Source organism: Bufo gargarizans, chromosome 4 (assembly GCF_014858855.1).
Source record: "Bufo gargarizans isolate SCDJY-AF-19 chromosome 4, ASM1485885v1, whole genome shotgun sequence".
Taxonomy (NCBI): domain Eukaryota; kingdom Metazoa; phylum Chordata; class Amphibia; order Anura; family Bufonidae; genus Bufo; species Bufo gargarizans.
Window position 1 is genome coordinate 498,192,287 of NC_058083.1, and position 21,615 is coordinate 498,213,901.

The 21,615-nt window shown below is 45.2% G+C and overlaps 1 protein-coding gene across 1 annotated transcript in view; it reads left to right on the forward strand.

Moving 5' to 3' along the window:
* THADA (THADA armadillo repeat containing) overlaps positions 1-21,615 on the forward strand; it is a 579,731-nt gene that overhangs the window by 125,831 nt on the left and 432,285 nt on the right. Inside the window, exon 22 of the mRNA XM_044289288.1 lies at positions 8,276-8,385. Coding sequence (XP_044145223.1) covers positions 8,276-8,385 — 110 coding nt within the window. The remainder of the gene's footprint in view (positions 1-8,275; positions 8,386-21,615) is intronic.

The following is a 21,615-nucleotide window of genomic DNA, read 5'->3' on the forward strand; positions in this document are numbered from 1 at the left end:
CTTTAAACTTGACAAATGCAAATATTTGCTCAGAGCGAAGTCGTAAGATTACCTAATGCTCGCACAAATCTCACATACAAGAGGCGAGTCCCTGCAGCCCCCGCTGCAAAGCGAGAACTGCTCTGGCCTGGCACAGTCCTGGGAGGTAATATACTTTGCAATGTTGGAAATACAAAGGCTGAAATCCGGGATAAAATAAAGGAATTTTCCCAGGAGGCAGAGCCGGAGAGTCCGAGTTCTTCTCTGAAGGAATGGCTTCATTCAGCCTTTTATTTTAATAAAAAAAAATATTTATTTTAAAATGAAAGCTTTGGTGTTTGCCGTGGTCATATGGAATGGGTTTTTGACACTCGGCCGCCATGAGTCTGCATAATAGAGTGTGGAGGGGGGGGGACGTCATTAGATTTGGCTATAATATTAGTGAATTTGGCCTAATGTCCCTTGATAAGTGTTTCATAGAGTTTGACCAGAAATCAAGATTTTTGTATTTTATTATGCTTCAGAACGTGCACTAGGACAGGGATGGCCATCCTGCGGCCCTCCAGCTGTTTCAAAACGACATGCCAGACTGCTTACAGCTATCGGCCTACAGATGGGCATGGTGGGAATTGTAATTTTACAACAGCTGGAAAGCCGTAGGTTGGCCAGCCCTGCACTAGGATGACGTTACCTGTGTGCATACGTATATATACGTTTGCCATTTAAAGGGGGTTATCCCATGACTAATGTAAAAAATGACAATCAGACATCATATAGTACATGACAACCTCTTTCTAACGAAGCTAGAACCAGCCCTGCACCTCACATGGATCCAGAGATCTCCCCATTCATTTATCCTGTTGCTCTGGTAGATTTTCTTCAGGCTGGTAGCATAGGGGATATGTCCTTTTTCAAGAGATGTGTCCTCTCCCCGACAGCTCAGGTGGTGTGTCCTTTCTCAGGGGCCAAATCCATTCTGCTGCAGCTCTTTCCCTATCACAGCTCAAGGGGTTTATCTTTTCTTAGGGGGGTAATTTTCGCTGCCTCTCTCCCTTCTGCAGCTTGGCGGGGGGGGGGGGGGGTCATTTCTGCGGCATCTCCCTCCCTATCGCAGCTTGGGGGGTGTGTCATTCCTGCGGCATCTCCCTCCCTATCACAGCTCAGGGGGTGTGTCATTCCTGCGTCATCTCCCTCCCTATCACAGCTCAGGGGGTGTGTCATTCCTGCGGCATCTCCCTCCCTATCACAGCTCAGGGGGTGTGTCATTCCTGCGGCATCTCCCTCCCTATCACAGCTCAGAGGGTATATCTTTTCTTGGGGGGCTGGGGGGAATAATGTCCTTTCTGCTGCATCTCTCTCACAGCTCAGAGAGTGTGTCCTTACTGCCACAGCTCTCTCCCTATCACAGCTCAGGGATGGTGTCCTTACTGCCACAGCTCTCTCCCTATCACAGCTCAGGGATGGTGTCCTTACTGCCACAGCTCTCTCCCTATCACAGCTCAGGGATGGTGTCCTTACTGCCACAGCTCTCTCCCTATCACAGCTCAGGGATGGTGTCCTTACTGCCACAGCTCTCTCCCTATCACAGCTCAGGGATGGTGTCCTTACTGCCACAGCTCTCTCCCTATCACAGCTCAGGGATGGTGTCCTTACTGCCACAGCTCTCTCCCTATCACAGCTCAGGGATGGTGTCCTTACTGCCACAGCTCTCTCCCTATCACAGCTCAGGGATGGTGTCCTTACTGCCACAGCTCTCTCCCTATCACAGCTCAGGGATGGTGTCCTTACTGCCACAGCTCTCTCCCTATCACAGCTCAGGGATGGTGTCCTTACTGCCACAGCTCTCTCCCTATCACAGCTCAGGGATGGTGTCCTTACTGCCACAGCTCTCTCCCTATCACAGCTCAGGGATGGTGTCCTTACTGCCACAGCTCTCTCCCTATCACAGCTCAGGGATGGTGTCCTTACTGCCACAGCTCTCTCCCTATCACAGCTCAGGGATGGTGTCCTTACTGCCACAGCTCTCTCCCTATCACAGCTCAGGGATGGTGTCCTTAATGCCACAGCTCTCTCCCTATCACAGCTCAGGGATGGTGTCCTTACTGCCACAGCTCTCTCCCTATCACAGCTCAGGGATGGTGTCCTTACTGCCACAGCTCTCTCCCTATCACAGCTCAGGGATGGTGTCCTTACGGCCACAGCTCTCTCCCTATCACAGCTCAGGGATGGTGTCCTTACGGCCACAGCTCTCTCCCTATCACAGCTCAGGGATGGTGTCCTTACGGCCACAGCTCTCTCCCTATCACAGCTCAGGGATGGTGTCCTTACGGCCACAGCTCTCTCCCTATCACAGCTCAGGGATGGTGTCCTTACGGCCACAGCTCTCTCCCTATCACAGCTCAGGGATGGTGTCCTTACGGCCACAGCTCTCTCCCTATCACAGCTCAGGGGGTGTGTCCTTACTGCCACAGCTCTCTCCCTATCACAGCTCAGGGGGTGTGTCCTTACTGCCACAACTCTCTCCCTTTAACTGTCACAACTTCTAACAGTAGATAGGACTGGTGGTGTGATAATGAAGTATAGAGAATTTATCAGAAATGGAGCCTTTTTTTTATCAGAAACTCAATGACCAAAGTCAACATTAACTTGTTGCTTATGTCACTTGTGGACTGGGTGCAGGGCAGAGGTGCATGACCTGCTGTCCATGACGCCATGCTGTGCAGCACCCCGATATTTCGGTCGCCCTTTTGTTCAGTACATCAGGGAGGAATAGATAATTGTGCATAAATATGACCCCATTGGGTACATGGTCGCCCTCTTAACTCTCATAAGAAACCATGGTCGTAGCCTTGTATATTTGTGACTACATCGACCAGAAACAGTCGTTTATTATTTCTTTATGGCATTTACTGTCTGTATGTCTCAGATAGGAATGGCTTTTGAAGTTTTATTGCCGCCCTTGGGAGTTTTAAAATAATGTGCCTCATTGCCTGCAGCAGACACCCCCATTTCTTAGTTCTGACACTCAGTAGAACCACAACAGGGGGAAGATCCTGAAAACATGTCCTGCTGGAAATTACTTGATGACTGGTCTTAGGGAATACTAAAAGGAACTTTTGGGGATTGTCCAAGAGCTGGTGGTGAATGAGGCCTTTGCTCAGAGACTGGATACACACGGACGTTATGTGACCACATTTTATGTCTAAGTTACATCTGCGAAATTCCAAGGCTCAAGTGAATCAATCTTAGGTCACCATAGGGTTCTCTGATGTAAGTTCTGGGCTGCAGCACGCTGAGGGTCTGGGTGTTATGTTTAAGATGTGGGTACAACCGCATTGCTCAGTCTTATGGTGGTTTGGTTCAGTAGACCTTGGGGGTCCAGGCATAGCAAAGTACAATATGCCCGTCTGAATGAGGCCTAAGGTTGCCTCTGATGTGAGAACCAGTCAGAGTGTCTTTACTTGTGATTTGCTTTTAGTTTTATTTAAGGTCATCTTGTGCCGCACGCTCGGACTGCACTCGTTCATGTTCCCACACATCCCCGTTATAGTTTATTATGTCTGAAAAATGTGTTGTTTTTTTCCCTTTATAAATCCTGTTTTGTTATTTGTTTTGGACCCATTGACAGTGGCAGATTTCCAGAGCTGTATCTTGTCGTAATCTAAGCAGTGTCTGAGTCCTCATAGTCCTTGCAGTATTGAGTTTAAAGATCTTGAGGTACAGATTGTTTTTCTTACGGTGTATATGAACATGTTCTGTGTGTCACGGGGAGATACAGTAAGGAGCTCGACACCTCATGTCTCAGTGATGCTTAATCTATATGGGTTGTCAGATTATTACACCCAGAATTTCATCTCCTGAGGTCTATGTAGAGCCAGAACTTTCTGCAGTAGCTGTAGGAGCCCAAAACAAAGACGGAACCTAAACGGATTCAATCTTGGCCCCCTGTCCTGCTAACCACTGAGCCACCATCATGTTCCTAATACATTTATTATATATTAGAACACATAAAGCTACACCCCATGGGCTGTGGTACTGCGAGCTCCAGTGCCTTCTCAAACAGCTGATTTGGCGGGGGTCCCGGGTGTCGGACCCCCACCAATCAGATACTGATGACCTATCCTAAGGATGGGTCATCGGTTGTGAAGTCTCAGAAAACCCCTTTAAGGAATCCCTCTAAACTCCCCTCTGAAGCAGAATGGAAGGCCACTCTAGAGGACCAGTCTCGCTCATGTACTACATTGATAGCCCTTCATTTGATCACAAAAAAAACATATCTGCTTTCTTATTTTTTTTTGGGGGTTTCTTGGAGACCCCTTTTCACCTTCCACAAGAAGTTAGGGTGTGTCAATCACCTAGACAACTGTGGAAGGCCGAAAAGTCTCCTGTAAATCTTCAACTTATTATATATATATGCTTGAGAAAGGCTCTGGATTTTGAGCCGAAACGTCGCCTCTGTGCCACTGTGGCCCAATAAATTATACATTTTTGTACTACCTGGAGTTGCTGTCCGTTTTCGTCATATATATATATATATATATATATATATATATATATAATTTTTTTTTTAGAAGTCACTTCAGATATTTCACTGCTGCCTGTCTGGCATACCACGGGTGATTTAAAGGGGTTGGGCAGGGTACGCTCTCACCATATTTTAATTAATTGGACCCACGCATGATGCTTGCTTGTGTCAGGCTCGGCAGCTGTCCTGCCCAACGTGGAGCGCCATCTCTTCATATCCGATAAATCATTGGGTGGTAGAACTCCTTTAAATCCGTTGCTGCCGCACCACATCCCATCATTGAAGCTACTTTTTTAAGTAGTGTTCCACTTTATCACTGTATTTTTACATTACTTATATCTTCTCCCCCAAAATATACCTTAAAGTTTTTTCCCGGGTGTTTAATATTGATGACCTATCCTCTGGATCGGTGGAGTTCTAACCCATGCGCTGATCAGCTGTTTGACTAGGTACAGTGGCGTACATCATATAGCGGCTGTGCTTGGTATTGCAGCCCAGGCCTATTCACTTGAATTGGATTTAGCCGGGTCTAGGCCATGTGCCCAGTAAACGTGACGTCACTGGCTTTGGAAGAGACTGCAGTTCTCACTAGAGCACCGCGGTCTCTTCACACAGATGATCCTGGACCCCACTGATCAGATATGTACCCTTTCAATTTGAGTGACAGATCTATGGACTTTTTTATTTTTATTTTTGAGGTTCAGAAACGTGCTCATTGATGACCATGACTTTCAGAGTGCTTCATCTGTCTGGACTTGACATGCTTGGCCAGGTATGCTATATACCAAAATGGATGAACTCACTCCTCCATCTTACTTGTAGCAGAGTCAGTTTCTTACCTTTGGTGAATGAGAAGAAAATCTTTTTTTTGTTTTTTTGTTTTATAATACAGCACCACTCTTGTCCATGGCTATCCCTGGTATTGCAGCTTAAGTGAATGGGGCTGAATACCAGAAACGATGAGCAAAGGTTGGTGCCATTTCTTTCTTTTTTTTTTCTTTTCTTTTTTTTTCCAGTTTTTATTAAACAGCTTTTTCAAAATGATACAAACAATAAGGACTCCTTCTTTACAGATAGTAATACAGCAGATCATATAAATGACATACAGAGCCATTACTGAACCCACCCACAAAAAAAAGAAAAGAAGAAACCATCCCAATCCCCCCCCCCCCCCCCCTAGAGAAGAGACCCTCCGCCATTTGTAACAACAGTATCTATAATGTGGCGCCGAAGGCACACTCAGTCTGCCATCAGCATCAGACCTGCTGCTTAGCTTCGGGAGCGAGGATCTGTGTTTGGCCTCGTTCCCAGGGCGGCCTTGCTAGCTGGGAGGCTCCCCGCTCTTAGGTCTGCCTTGAGAGCCGAGCTTATCCCTCGGTGCTCGACTTGTTTGTCTGTCGGTCATGTGACGCTGGCCACGTCACATGACCCTCACTCCCAACTATAAATGCAGGCGGCCTGCTGGCTACAGGTTGCCTGTCATTTTCGTCCTATAGGCTGTGTACTTTGTTATTAAGCTACCTCTGGAATTGAATCTCGATCCGCCTCTTGACACCTCTTCTGCCTGCTCCCTGTACCTTGACGCTACCTCCAGGATTTTGACCTCGGCTTGTTTACGAATTTGTCTTTGCCTCTTCCCTTGTTCTGACGTGACCACCTGGACTGACCTCGGCTAGTTGACCCGCCTCGCCTTCTGTTTTTGTTTTACCTCTTGTCCTCTTATTGTTACTTATCAGTCAGTGGCTGTCCTCTTCCCTGCTGTCTTTCTCTGTGCTTGCACTTAGTAGGTTAGGGACTGTCGCCCAGTTGCGCTCCGTCACCTAGGGCAGGTGGTGCAAGTAGGCAGGGACAGGGGACCGGGTGGCAGCTCAGGGGGTGCACCTCCGCTCTATCCTGATTCCCGTGACAGTATCGCATCTCATCATACTGTCCATCTGGCAGTCAGTAAAAGCATATCTCTCCCATGTACGTGTGTAGGGCCTGTCAAAGGCGGTGCTATTTCTGGAAAACAAAGCAAATCGATTTTCTTATATATCTTGAATTTTATTAAATAAAATAATGATTACAGAGTGGAATGTCCTGGTCTGATGCAGATCAACACATAAGATTTAGCACTGTTACTGAATACCCCTCGGTGTCTTCAGCCAATTCTTTTTCCTGGGTACGACCTCCAGGTTCTCAGACGTACCAGGACTGCCCTCAGATGTTCTCAAGATTAGATAAGGGGAGCACTTCTCCATCTTTTTTCCATTTTCTTCTCCAGATGTTTTGCATTCTCTTTAGGTTTTCTTATCAAATGTGCAATCATGAATGGAGCAGGAATGCTGAAATCTTACATGTTTGAAAAACCTGACACTGTGCAGATACCGACCTTATCAGCTGGAGTCAGATCACCGTGGTTCTGTTTGCTAACCTGAATTTTGTTTTATTCTTCCTATGTCAGTGATGAACGTTTACTTATTTTAAAGTCCATCTGTCAGCAGTTTTGTACCTATGACACTGGCTGACCTGTTATATCTGCACTTGGCAGCTGAAGGCATCTGTGTTGGTCCCATGTTCATATGTGTCCGCATTACTGAGAAAAATTATGTTTTACTATATGCAAATGAGCCTCTAGGAGCAATGGGGGCGTTGCCATTACACCTATAGACTCAGCTCTCTCTGCACTTTGATTGACCGGTCCAGGTGTGATGACGTTTACACTGTCTGACCCTGTGGAGGGGGAGCAGCAGTTGCAGAGAGAGCTAAGCCTCTTGGTGTAACGGCAACGCCCCCATTGCTCCTAGAGGCTCATTTGCATATATTAAAACATCAGTTTTCTCAGTAATGCAGGACACATATGAACAGTGGGACCAACACAAATCCTTCAGCTGCCAAGCGCACATATAACAGGTCAGCCAGTGTCTTGGGTACAAAACTGCTGACAGATGCCCTTTAAATATATTTTTCACAGATTCGGGTTACGTTGACATGACCGTATGTATTTTGTGGTCCACAGAATGCGGATCTGCAAAATACAGATGAAATCCATGTTGCATCCATTTATTTTTTTTTTGCTGATTTGTTGACGTCAATGAGTCCGTGGATCCGCATTTGCGACCAAGAATAGGACGTGTTCTATCATTTAAAAAATCGAATTATAAAGTTTGTCGCGTATTTGTGTATTTTCAGCAAACTGAATGTGCTTTGATGTTAGGCTTACTCTGCAAGCTCGATGGGTGCACATCCCGACTGCGTATCCCTGTGCGTGTGCCCTCTGTTCTCTGTGTGGCCTCTAGATCCCAACAAAAACATGAAGTACAAAAATGTGTGGCAGCCATCGACATTAGAAATGATACCATATTTTTATTTTTACTGAATATCTCTGCTTTGTATGTATGTTTGATGTGCACAATGGCTTTCCTGGTGTATACAGCAAATGTAGGGCTCCAAAGCATTGTAAACAGTGCCTCGTGTGTATTTTGGGAAGGGGGGGAGGGGGGGGGGTCCTTCATCAGCATATTTAGTGGGTGGCATTTTGAGTTTGAGCTTACTCGTTGCTTTCTTCCTACCAACGACAAGCCCCTGCCAGATTTTAATTGCTGCTTGTGGTGGTATTATCTTCAGGAAAATGCAGCGCCATATTATTAAAAGTTGGGGACGATCAGATGCTGAAATAAAGAAATTTGATGGGGTCTGTAAATGTGTTAAAATAGCGTCTTTGTGTACGTGAAAAAAAATCTGTATTTCTCATAAAGACCATTAAACCTATTGTGTTTGTATTTATTGCAGGTCATTGAAATGGGCGACTATTTTAAGCATCACCTCTTGCAGTCCAGACATAGGGGGGCCTTCGAGCTGGCTTATGTCGGCTTTGTAAAGCTTACAGAAATGCTGATTGGGTAAGAATTATGGTTTCTACAGCTGCATGCAATAAACAGCCCAGAGCTGGTGTGTTAAAGGGCTTCTGTCACCCCCCAAAACTCATTTTTCATTTTCGGACATATTAAAATCCTTATTGGATGACTATTCCCTATATAGGGCTCTTACCTTGTTCTGTGGCTTGGTTTCACTAAAAATCGATCTTTTAAAATATACAAATGACTTCACTACCAGCAAGTAGGGCGTCTACTTGCTGGTAGCCGCCGCATCCTCCTTTAAAAAAAACGCCCCTCCTCCTGCTCTGATGGTTGACAGGGCCAGGGAGCGCTCTCCTCCTCTGGCTGGCCCTGTCTGCAATTCAAATCCCGCGCCTGCACCTCATTCGGCGCAGGCGCTCTGAGAGAAGGACGCTCGCTTCCTCAGCACTCCCTCAGTGCGCCTGCGCCGATGACGTCACCTCTAAACCCAAAAGAGAAGACGTCATCGGCAAAGGCGCACTGAGGAAGTGCTGAGGAAGCAAACGTCCTTCTCTCAGAGCGCCTGCGCCGAATGAGGTGCAGGCGCGGGATTTGAATTGCAGACAGGGCCAGCCGGAGGAGGAGAGCGCTCCCTGGCCCTGTCAATCAGCAGGAGGAGGGGGTGTTTTTTTGAAAGGAGGAATAGTCGTCCAAAAAGGATTTTAATATGCCCAAAAATGAAAAATGAGTTTTGGGGATGACAGAAGCCCTTTAAATTATTCTTGAAAGGCGTCCACGATCTGTAGGAGGCATGTTGGGTCTGAAATTATCCAATTTGGGGGTCCCAGAATTTCACAAAAGACACTCTCTGACCGCCGGAGCATGCACCGAAGTTATGACAAGGCTTGCTTCTCATCGTACATTAGTTACAGCCTCTGGCAGCGCAGGGGATGTTTAGGGCGGTCTATGATGAATTCCCCCCGAATGTATCTAGACAGAGTAGAAGGGTACTACCGCCCATGTGGGTGTCGGGCCCCCACCGATCAGATACTGATGACCTATCCAGAGGATAGGTCATCAGTATACAAGTCTAGGAAAACCCTTTTAAGGCCTCATACACACGAACGTTGTTTGTTTTAGTTTTTTTTTGCGGATAGGATGCGGACCCATTCATTTTTAATGGGTCCGCAAAATATGCGGACAGCACACAGTGTGCTTTCTGCATCAGTATGTCTGTTCCATAGCCCCGCAAAAAAAATAGAACATGTCCTATTCTTGTCCATTTTAGGCATTGTTACGATGGATCCACAAATAAATAAAAAACAGATAGCATACGAATGTCATCCATTTCTTTTGCGGATCCGCAATTTGTGGACCGCAAAACACATATGGACCTGTGCATGTAGCTAAGTCTGTCTTTTCTTCTGCTAAAGGGGAGGAAATGGCATAAAATAAAATATCTTGCGCTTAAGTTTTAAGCAGCCCTACGGCTGCTCTTGTGGTCCCTCCTCTCTGATGCTGCTGCAGCCGTAGGGCTCATGCACACGAACATATTTTATTTCTGTGTCCGTTACGTTTTTTTTTTTTTTTTTTTAGACTGTATGCAGAAACATTAATTTCAGTGGCTCCACACACAAAAACGGAAGATACTTTGTGTGCTTTCCGTTTCCATATGTCCGTGTGTCCGTTCTGCAAAAAAAAACAACTGAACATGTCCTATTATTGTCCACATTACGGACAAGGACAGTACTGTTCTGTTAGGGGCCCGCTGTTCCGCTCTGCAAAATACGGAATGCACACGGACGTCATTCGTATTATTTTGCGGATCCATTTTTTTGCCAACTGCAAGATACATATACTGTCCTGTGCATGAGCCCTAAATGTGCTGCTCACCTTCCGGACCCGGCAGGGATCAAAGGAACAGGAGCGCTGGGGCAGCCGGGGATTTATTGTGTGAATAATGGCTATTTTATTTTATGCCATTTCTTACCCTTTAACTCATGTTTTATTTTTATTTATTTTTTATCTCTGAAAGCCCCTTTAAGTAGATGATCTTAGGAGTCAGTATTAATATTAAGCCCCATTCAAATATGTCTGTCTGACCACCAAACCTGTTCTTAACCATGAATGGAGGTCAGAGACGGGGAGTGAGAATGTGAACAGAGTTCATAAGATTTCAAAGAGTGAATTATGTGTGGTATGAGGACAGAACATGACACCAAGGAAATCCTAATGAAAGAGCGTATTCAGTGGCTTTTCTAAAGTCTCCGAGACAAACCTATTCAGATAATAATGTACTGACAGATTAAGAGCACAATTCTATCAGTTTACAGTCTGATAATCACATATAATAAAGGGCAAGAGACAACCTGACCGAGTCTTCTCCCAAACTTCGAAATGCCTGTCCTGAATATTCTACAGCATGTTTGGATGGAATATAATATGCAATGGTGGGGCAACATTTTGGACTAAAATGTAGATTTTTCAGCATAAAACCTGTAATGCATGTCCAGCCCTTGCAAAAAATAATACGAATATAATGTGACTTACTAATAAATGATGGACATGTAAGCTTTAGCTTTAGGCCACACGTGGCGTATACACTGCATATTTTGCACTGTGCAAGTGTGTAGAAATCTGTATCTTTTATATTACGTAGCAGTGAAGTCTATGAGATTTTAGTATGTGTTATTCGCACGCTGCAGAACATTTCTGCAACATGATCCGCAGCATTTCTGCTGTGGATTTCATCCTTTACAAAGCAGAGGATGAAATCCAGAGACAGTCGGCAGCAGAATCCATGCATGTTGTCACTCCATTCAAATGGGGATCGCGGGGATGCCGTCTGTGTCGGCATTAGAAGGCAGTGATGTCTGTGCCTCCATCTCTTACAGGAAACAAGGATACGAGCAGACAATTGTCAGGAGGGAAGCGTTCCCTCCCGGCAATCGCCTGCTGGATAGAGGAGGAGACCGCTGCCATTACATTCAGCGATCTCCTCCTCAGTATAGGGTCGAGCGATCGCTGAGGCATAGCTCTTCCCTATACTGTCTCATTGTTTGCTGGCAGCAGAGTGCCTATTACACGGCGCTATCTGTCGCCGGCAAACCAGGATTTTTTGAACATGTTAAAAGATCCCAATTACCCGATGAACAAGCAATAGGGTAATCGGCAGCAGTATTACACTGCCAGATGATCGCTAACGAGCGTTTGTATGATCGTCTTAACAATAATGTGCCCGTGTAATGGGGCCTATAGAAGGAAATCCAAGGAGGCAGTGTTTTCCGTGTTAATATCCCTTAGAGAGACAGACAAGAAGGAGGTACTATCTGTGTCATCCTGTACAGGGAAATCCAAGGAGGCAGTGTTATCAGTGCTGCCAACTTCATTTACATGAAAAGACAATGAAGCAGTACTATCTGTGCTAATATCCTTTAGAGAAAAAAAAGACAAGGAGACAGTAACATCTGTGCCAACATCCCCTACTGGGAAATAGAAGGAGGCAGTATTATTGCGAACATCACTTACAAGAAGACAGAGGCAGTACTATCTGTGCTAACATCACTTAAAGAGAAAAGACAAGGACACAGTAATATCTGTGTCAACATCCCTCTGTGTCATCAGAAAAACCATTATGTAGCTGGCGGACATTAGCGATGTGCTAATGTCATCAGAACAGAACTGTGTGACTTATATCTCCCTGCTGCCGCCGTTCGCGCGAAACTTTCATAATATGCAAATGAGCCTCTAGGTGCCAGTGGGGCGTTGCTGCAGCACCTAGAGGCTCCGTCCTCTCACCGTTTGGCACGCCCTTGTAAAGGTGATTGACATCCTTTGTCTCCTCCGTGCGCCGCAAATCACGCGCCGTCCATTTTTTGATGACAGAAACCCTTTAAGCTGAAACGCAGCTTTATTCAGGCACATGAAATAAGGTGTGCATTCTAATTTAAAGAAAACAAATACAACAGGAGGTTTTCTTTAACATCGGCATAAAAGGGATGCAACTAGAAGCTGCAGTATAGGTGGGGGCAGTCATGCGACTGAATCAGTTTTGCCGTCTGAAAATTGTGGATCCGCAAAACACAGCCACCGACAGTCTGTATGCTGTTCGCATTTTGCAAAACGGTACGTCCCGCCCTTTGTTGAAAATACATATTCTTATCCGCAAAACAAACAAAAATAGGACTTGTATATTTTTTTGGCGGGGCGGATGTGGACAGTAGCAGTAGCGGAGTCCGCATCCAATCTTCAAAATATGTGGATCGGATGCGGGCAGAAAATACGGTTGTGTGAATGGACCCTAAAGTAGATAAACTGCAGAGAGAAGATTGGGAAGGTGATTATTCTTTTTTTTTTCTAAAATAATATTTTTCAGCTACTATAACAAAAGTGTTTTTTATGTCAGAGTCCATGATTCAGACATAATCATCTTCACTTACATTGACTTCCTTACCGTCAGCAGCTGCCAGAAGCAGTACGTCCAGTCCTGAGTCTAACCAAACCATAGGAACTGGGAAAGGGATGCGGACGTCAGTGGCCGCTATAGGCATTCACATGTATAGCTATTTTGTGTTTTATGAATAAAGTAGTACATTTCTGCATACGTGTGTTGAATGAGACTTCACAAGAGCAGTCCCCGCCTGGACTCCTGGCGAGAGGGACTTGTGTAATGTAATTGTGTGCTGCTGCTAACAGCTGTTTGAGAGATTGAAGTGTTCGATGCCAAATACAACACTGCAATGCTATAACTGACTGCAAGGCTTTACAGCTTCTCATATGAGATGGCTACGAATGTGATGAAGAGCATTTTTTTCCACTGCTTTTTGCAAAGCAGCCTCTGTTTGTTTTCTTTGCGGGGAATCAAGGGAGGGTTAAACAGGGGAGACCCTCAGGACACAAGGGTGTACAACATACACCTTGGATAAGTCATGGCCAAACCTGCCAACCATCTAATGTGTATAGGGTCTTCCAGACTCTGTCCCATTGCCAGATGGATTTCAGCTGCCGGATTCTTAGTTACTCGGGGAGATAAGCTGCCACCTGAGGTGTCTGGCAGTTTCTCTGTAGCCCTCTTCCTTCCCTCATTCTTGGAGGAGCATGCACGGCGCAGGTTGGAAGAGATACCTAGCTGTCAACCAAGCAAGCGTTTGGCCAATATTGTCTATGGAAAGCCTAAATGTTAGGGCATGTAGGCCCAACAAGGTACAATAAACTACAATGTATCATTACAGTAATGTAGTATGAGGGGCAAGGCCACATGGTAAGGTTTCTTGATTCAGTTTTATTAGGCTCCTTTCACACTTGCGTTGTTGTTTTCCAGTACTGAGATCCGGCAGAGGATCTCAATACCGGAAAAAAAACATTTCCGTTTGGTCCTCATGCATTCTGAATGGAAAGAAATCCGCCAGCATTCCGTTTTGTGAACAGACACAAAACTGCTTCAAGCTGCGGTTTTGTGTCTGGTCTTAAATACGGAAAAAAAAAGAAACCTATCTGGCACTCTAAACAATGTAAGTCAATGGTGACAGATAATTTTTTTTTTTTTTTAGGAGCCTAAAAATGCGGATCCGTCACCCATTGATTTTCAATATATTGATTGACGGATCCGGTATTTTTTCAGTTTTGATTTCACACAACCGCATCCTAACAGAACGGATGCATCCGGATCTGTTTAATTCCGGTATTGAGATCCTCTGCCGGATCTCAGTAACGGAATTAACAACGCAAGTGTGAAAGTAGCCTAAGCCAAAACCAGGAGTGAATTCAAAAACGAAGAGAAAGATGCGTCCTTAATCATTTCTCTCCGTTATGACCCACACTTGATTTTTGGCTTCCAAGATGGCATGCAGAAACCTGAACGTGTGGCCATAGTACCGTACCCTAAGACTTGTAATATAGCAAACGTGTATTAAAGAAAAGCTAAAGTGACCCATATGTGGGTGTCACATAGCAGAGAGTTGTATTCTGCGGAGTCTTGAAACGCTCTCCAGTAAAGCCAAGTTCAGAGGAAAGTTTAATGGTGGTTATTGATTTAGGAAATTAGATCTCCCCTGCATCATAGATCCTCTGCTTTTGGTAACCAAAATGTCAAAGACTGTGTATCTGAATGTCTCCATAAGGATGCAGGCTTTTCCTGCATTAATTAATGGCGTTGTCTCACTTCAGCAAATAGCATTTATTATGTAGAGAAAGTTAATACAAGGCACTTACTAATGTATTGTGATTGTCCATATTGCCTCCTTTGCTGGCTGGATTCATTTTTCCATCACATCATACATTGCTCGTTTCCATTCTTACGACCATCCTGCAATCCAACAGTGGTGGTCATTCTTGCACACTATAGAAAAAAAGCACCTGCCTATGTGAGCTCCCACGGTCTCTGCCACTAGAGAGGCTTACGCTTTTTCCTATAGTCTTCAAGCCCGGCCACCGCTGATAGATTGCAGGGTGGTCGTGACTATTGAAACGAGCAGTGTATGATGTGATGGAAAAATGATTAAAGCCAGCAAAGGAAGCGATATGGACAATCACAATACATTAGTGTCTTGTATTAACTTTCTCTACATGATAAATGCCACTTGCTGAAGTGAGACAACCCCACTAAGTGTCCTATAATGAATGTTCGGGAGACTTCAGTGTGGTGAAGGCCTCTGTTATCCATCTGTGCACCACATATTGTTATATAGAAGGCTGACACTCCCCGGTCACTTAACTTTAGTGGTGTACATGCTTATATGTTGTGTGCTAGACCTTGGTCGTTAACTATAGCAGACGTAGAACATTTGGTTGCCCTAATAAAGATATATTTGTATTAAATTTAACCTCCCTGTGCTCCCACTAGGGGGAGCTTACTGTATACTACACTACCAGAAAATGAAAAACAAGAACATGTGGAAAATTGAATGCAATTAAGCTGCTAGTGGCGCTTGGTCTTATGATTGTACAAGCAAGGTGATGCCCCCTTTATTTTAGGTTCTGCAGCAGATTATATAATGAGGCGAGGTCACATTAATACTGGGTGGCATCTCCCGTTCATCTTGGGTCTGTAGTTGACCAAGGTGATGGTTCACTGCTATGCATGGGAGATCTGTTGCTGCATCCAGTTTCAAACATTCATTCTTGATCGGGAAGAGATGTGGTGATTGAGCTGGCAAGGGAAGCTGTTCGATACCCTGAAGAGCATGTTGCATAGCGCGGACAGGGCGTGCGCAGTCATTATCTTGTTGGAACATCACGTCTCCACCACATTACCAAATCAAAAAAGGCCGTAGAACTGGTTCTACGATTTCCTGGAAATACTGAAGACTGGACAATATTGTCTCCATGAATGCCAGATGGGGATGGGCATGGTAGCTAATGGTGCCCCATATCATGACACCTGGTATTGGTCCTGTGGGTCTCCGAATCATGGCAATTGGAGCTTTCCAGCCGTCCTGTGAACTTTGATGCATAGTAATAATTATGGCTGCATCAGAGTTCTTCTTCTTTTTTAATTTTCTAGCAGTATACATATATTTTATTTTAGCTCAATGTGTAAAGAGTATGCTGTAATCTCCTAAGCTCCCTCTACTGGTGACTAAAAGTTTCCAGAGTTGTAGAATTTAACGCTAAGGGTTTGGATTATTTTTTATTTATTTTTTTAACTCTACTATAAAAATGTTTGTTTTTCAGCGCGTGCATTTTTAGTGTCAGATAAATAAGAAAGCTCTCATTTATTGCAGCTGCTGCATAGTCTTAAAGACAATACTATTTTTACCCATGATGTTTTTGTACTTAAGTCCTCCCCAGAGCTTCATCAATCAGCGTTACAATTCTAGGAAATGACGTGTTCAAATGTTCCTCATCTCCCCTACTAGTCGAAAAAAAAAAAAAGTTTGCAGACGTTAGACTAATTTGTCCTTAAAGTATTATAATGTCACGGACGTTCTCGCGACAGGTGGCAGGAGATCGGTGAGACTGGCAACACGTGGTTTGTTCTGACATGTTTTTCGTTTGGATCAAATGACGTCTGTGTTGTCTCTGGTGCTTGCCACATCATCTTTCGCCAGGTGTGGCTATTGTGGTTATTTAAGGCTACTTTCACACTGGCGTTTCACGGATCCGTTTGAAATGCATTTGAAACTGATCTGTCAATAAAATGACTAAACGGAGACGAGCGGAAGCCATTCAGACGGAGACGTGCAAACGTTTTGTATTGAGTAGCATCTCCGTGTCCCCCCCACTGCATGTATTCAGGGTTGTCATTAGCTTTGAAGCATTTAAATGCTCCGTTGCTAATCTCTTGGGGGCCGTCTGGTTGAAATTCCAAGTCTGTCCGGTTTCAGCTCTGATCACGGACCACACCTTTCGCACTCTTGTACATGACTTACACTAAAAGATGTATAGTGTTCGTTAGCGGACCATATGTCCCGGATCTCCAATAATCGGTACATAATTTCCCATGACCCGTTCTCTAGCATGATCTTAAACTCATGCTACTGCTTGGGCGTCATTGAGTCCATCAAACTGATTATGCCTAGCCCATAATGGTAGTTAGGGCTGCGTTGAATATCCTACTCTGCCCCCTCCCAGCGGTGAATCAAGTCGGCGAATCAACTCCTTCTGATGTTCGGCAAAACCTTCCAGAGCATCGGAAACTACCTCTACAAGGTCCACATAACCAGTTCGATTTGGCCTACCGGATCTCTGCCTGCTCACAAAGGCTCTCAAATTTGGGCGGAAACCTAAGAGCCTCTGTTGAGCGGAGGGATCCCGGTAGGGGACCCGGATTGTCCTGAGCCGATGCAGGAGGGCCTGGGTTGGCAATCCGTTCCGGTTCCACCTCAGGAGGTTGTTCAGGCTCCCGAGTGCTGCTGGTAGTTCTGTAGGAAAAAAAAAGAAAAGGAAAGTAAAGAATTGTCCTTTAAATACAACATCCATGTTCTATGCTATGGCTACCTGACAGCCCCTTTAAATAAATTATTTTTACAGTACTTAAAAAAATGTACCTTCTTGGTGCCATTGTGCGTCGCAGGAACCCCAGGGCCGCTGTATAGATGTATATAGGCCCTAAGGTTGCTCCGAAGCCACTCGGGGCCTGAACCTCCTTGTTATAATCCCTCCTGAAGCTGTCCCAGAGAGATCGCTAACGTGTGGTAACCTGTTTGACTGTTGAAAAAAACATAAAAATAAAAATTAGCATGATGTAATGTAAAGAACAATATGAATGTAGTAAAATGCATATTGCTGTTCTTACCACATTTCTTCTGAGCCGCCGCATTTAGATCCCCCCCCAGGTCTCAAAAAGGTCAGAACATATGTCCCTCCAGAGCCGCTGGGTTCGATGATGATCAGCGTGGTGGCCATCGAAGTGGTCCCATAAAGATGCATGTGCCTCCACCAGTTGGATGAGGAGCTCATTATCAATGGTAGGGACCCGAGCGCCTCATCTTCTCTGGTGGAGCCTCTGGAACCCTGAAAGAAAAATAAATACAAAATTAACTGAAAATCTGAATACAAAATGCAAATTACAACTACTTAATCAAGACTTGCATGTCTACGACCGCCATGCACATTCCCGCGAACCCTGAGTCTTTGAGCGGGCCCCGGCAGGTGAGCTTGCCACAGCTGGAGAGCCAGCCGATGATGATGAATAAGCCTATAATAAGAGCACATACTGATTAATGCAACAAATCAAACAGTACAAACTCCAAGCGTTGATTTTATACTTACCGGCCTCTGAATACGACGGCACCTTCTGGGTGGGTGTCTCCAACCAATAAAAGCACACAGAGCTATAGGGACTGGGTATTGCGGATGTGCTAGCGGCCATCTAGCAACCCATGTCCTCAGCTTTATACACAAAATCCCGGTGACAGGTTCCCTTTAAAAGAACTTGTTTAGAGCACAGTTTCCAGAGATATCATCACCCATTTTTTTTTTTTAATACTTACTTTATACAAGATAAATTGGTACTTGCCCACCACAGAACTTTCTATTAAAACTGAAATTTTTTGATGAACCTAATAAAAAAATGTTTATCCCACTAGTGCCAGCAGCCCCCCTCAGTGCCAGCAGCCCCCACAAAGCCATCCCACCACAGTGCCAGCGGCCCCCCCACCCCAGTGCCATCAGCCACCCCTCCTAGTGCCAGCAGCCCCCCCAGTACCATCACCCCCACAGTTCAAGCCCCCCCCCCCCCCTCCCCAAGTGATAGATGGATAGAAAAAGACAACAGACAAACTTCCAATACTTACCAGTGTTAAGGCTACTTTCACACTGGCGTTTTAGTTTCCGTTTGTGACATCCGTTAAGGGATCTCACAAGCGGTCCAAAACGGATCAGTTTTACCCTTAATGCATTCTGAATGGATAAGGATCCGCTCAGAATGCATCAGTTTGGCTCAGTTCCGCCTCCATTCCGCTTTGGAGGCTGACGCCAAAACGCTGCTTGCAGCATTTAGGTGTCCCGTCTGACGAAACTGAGCCAAACGGATCCGTCCTTATACACAATGTAAGTCAACGGGGACGGATCCGTTTTCACTGACACAATCTGGCACAATAGAAAACGGATCTTTCTCCCACTATACTATGCGGTGTATAGCTTCTGTTCAAGTTGTGGGTAGCTTTTGTGTGGATCTTGGCTGAGTTCCTGGTGCTGCCATAGCCATTTGAAGTTAAGTGTTTTCTTTCCCTTTTGTATTTTGTTTGGGTTATTTTGTGTGTTGCTTTTCCCTGTCATTCGTATTAAGGCCTGAGGGAGATTCCTGTTTGTCCTTCCTTTTGGAGGAACAAGTTGTCTCAGTCCTAACATTAGTACCAGGGTCCTATAGGGTGAGTTAGGACATTGGGTATTCCTGTGTATTAACTCACCTACCTCTGGGGTCTGTTCATACTGGTAGTTAGTCAGGACTTTGATTAGGGTTTTTCTAGGAGGTGTCTATCTCCTTTCCCTAGTTTCCAGGCCTTATTCCCTCACCCCTTTCTTTCCTATGTTCGGTGTGGTTTTTCCCTCCCATACCCAAACTTGACATATAAATCTGCACGTATATTTTAAGAATGGTGTTTCTGTGAAGGGGGAAGGAAATGAGTTCTCCTCTTAGGTTCACGTGTGCTCTTCATGCTGGGAAGAGACTCACATTTCCTGATGAGTTGTGTGGCAGAATTCCAATGTGCAATCCATTAGGCAAGCCTGAACCAACACTGCTATAAATTGCACAAGAGTGGCTGCCCGGACCTGGGAAAAGGGGCATTGTGAGTGGAATGTGGTGCTCACGCTGATCTGGAGCACCTATTGGGATGTTTATCACACTGATTCACAACTGTATCTTCAGTTTCTAATGTTTGGCTTGAAAGTTTAAAAGGTAAAGTGGTGCAGACCTCCATTCCTGGCCGTGACCTTTAGAATTTCATGGGAAGCGTTGGAGTTGTTAATGACTATTATGGGTGAAGTTACCGGCATGGAATCAAAGGCTGACCACAAATTATACTTCATACTTGAAACTGCAAGTCAATTTGTTAGAAAGGTGAAAATTTGAAGTTGGAATTTTAAATGTATTATTATTTTTTCAACTTAAAAGAAAACGCTGCAAAATAAATAGTGTTTTATGCACCGATCAGCCAAAGCATTAAAAGGGCTTTTCAGGGGAATAATTGTTTTAAAAAAAAAATTGTTTTGACTCGCTGATCCTCTCCGAAACTGCTTCGGTCCCTGCTACAATCGCCACTACCTTGTCCTAAGCTTAACACACAGGAAATGGTTTGGACTAGCTACTGAGCAGATCACTAACCACAGTGGTTACCCATAACGCCAAAACATTTTCTATAAGTTGAGCCCAGGATCAAGCAGTGAGGGGCAGCAGGGACCATGCCAGTGTTGGAGTGGTGTAAGATCTACATGAAAGTTAGGACCCCAGGTTTTCCCAGCAAGACATTGCCTAGAGCAGGGATGGGCAAACTGCGGCTCTCCAGCTGTTGTAAAACTACAAATCCCATCATGCCCTGCTGTAGGCCGATAGCTGTAGGCAGACTGGGCATACTGGGAGTTGTAGTTTTACAACAGCTGGAGAGCTGCAGTTTGCCCATCCCTAGAGCAATCAACGCCTCCTCTTCCCCTAGAGCAGTGGTCCCCAACCAGTGGCTCGCGACCCCTTGCTATGGTCCTGAATTATGACCATATGTACTGGCAATTTACATTTTTGCAGACATAACGTAGATTTACCACCAAACAGTGCCAGTTTGGATGGTACAATAGTGTTAAAGGGAGTCTGTCACCACATTTTAGCATGTTAGACCGTTAAAATAGGGTTATGTGATCCAGCCAGAACATAAAAACGGTACCTTTGTGGTAGAAAATGGACTTTTCAATTTGCAGAAAACGAATTTATAAGATTATCTTCTGAGCCCTCTCAAGTGCCCAGGGCGGTCTCTCAATCCTCGGAGCCCCAGGCAGGCACCTCCTAAACGGCTGATAACTCCGCCCTCCGTGCGCCTCTGCCCGCCCGTTTACTCCCCTCCCCTGTCCCTTTCCACTGCGGCTGTGCGGTACAAATCGTAGCGGGCGCATGCGCAATAGGTATTGCGATGCCCTGCCAGGAGCGGGCATCGCATTGCGCATGCGCCCGCTACGATTTGTACCGCACAGCCGCAGTGGAAAGGGACAGGGGAGGGGAGTAAACGGGCGGGCAGAGGCGCATGGAGGGCGGAGTTATCAGCCGTTTAGGAGGTGCCTGCCTGGGGCTCCGAGGATTGAGAGACTGCCCTGGGCACTTGAGAGGGCTCAGAAGATAATCTTATAAATTCGTTTTCTGCAAATTGAAAAGTCCATTTTCTACCACAAAGGTACCGTTTTTATGTTCTGGCTGGATCACATAACCCTATTTTAACGGTCTAACATGCTAAAATGTGGTGACAGACTCCCTTTAAATATATCCGTGTGAAATTTATCAGCACATATTTGCAATTTCATGTATTTTGTTTCTCCACATTCAAAATTTTGCTCCTGACCATCACTGAAAGTTGAATGTGGCTCACAAAATACAAAAGGTTGGGGGCCACTGCCCCAGGGCGTCCTCATGGATCTCTTCCCCCAGGTCCACGTGATATAGTTCAAAACATGATTTACTAGACCACCTTGTTCCTTTGATTCATGGTCCAGTTGTTCTGATGCTCATTTCGGGAACCTTTGCTGGTGAATAAGGGTCAGCGTTGTCACTCAGCTCCACAACAAACTGTGATGCACTATGGGGCACTTTTATTAAGACCGGCGTTTGACACTGGTGTTAATAAGCCCCTGCGCTGACAGTGAATCACCGAA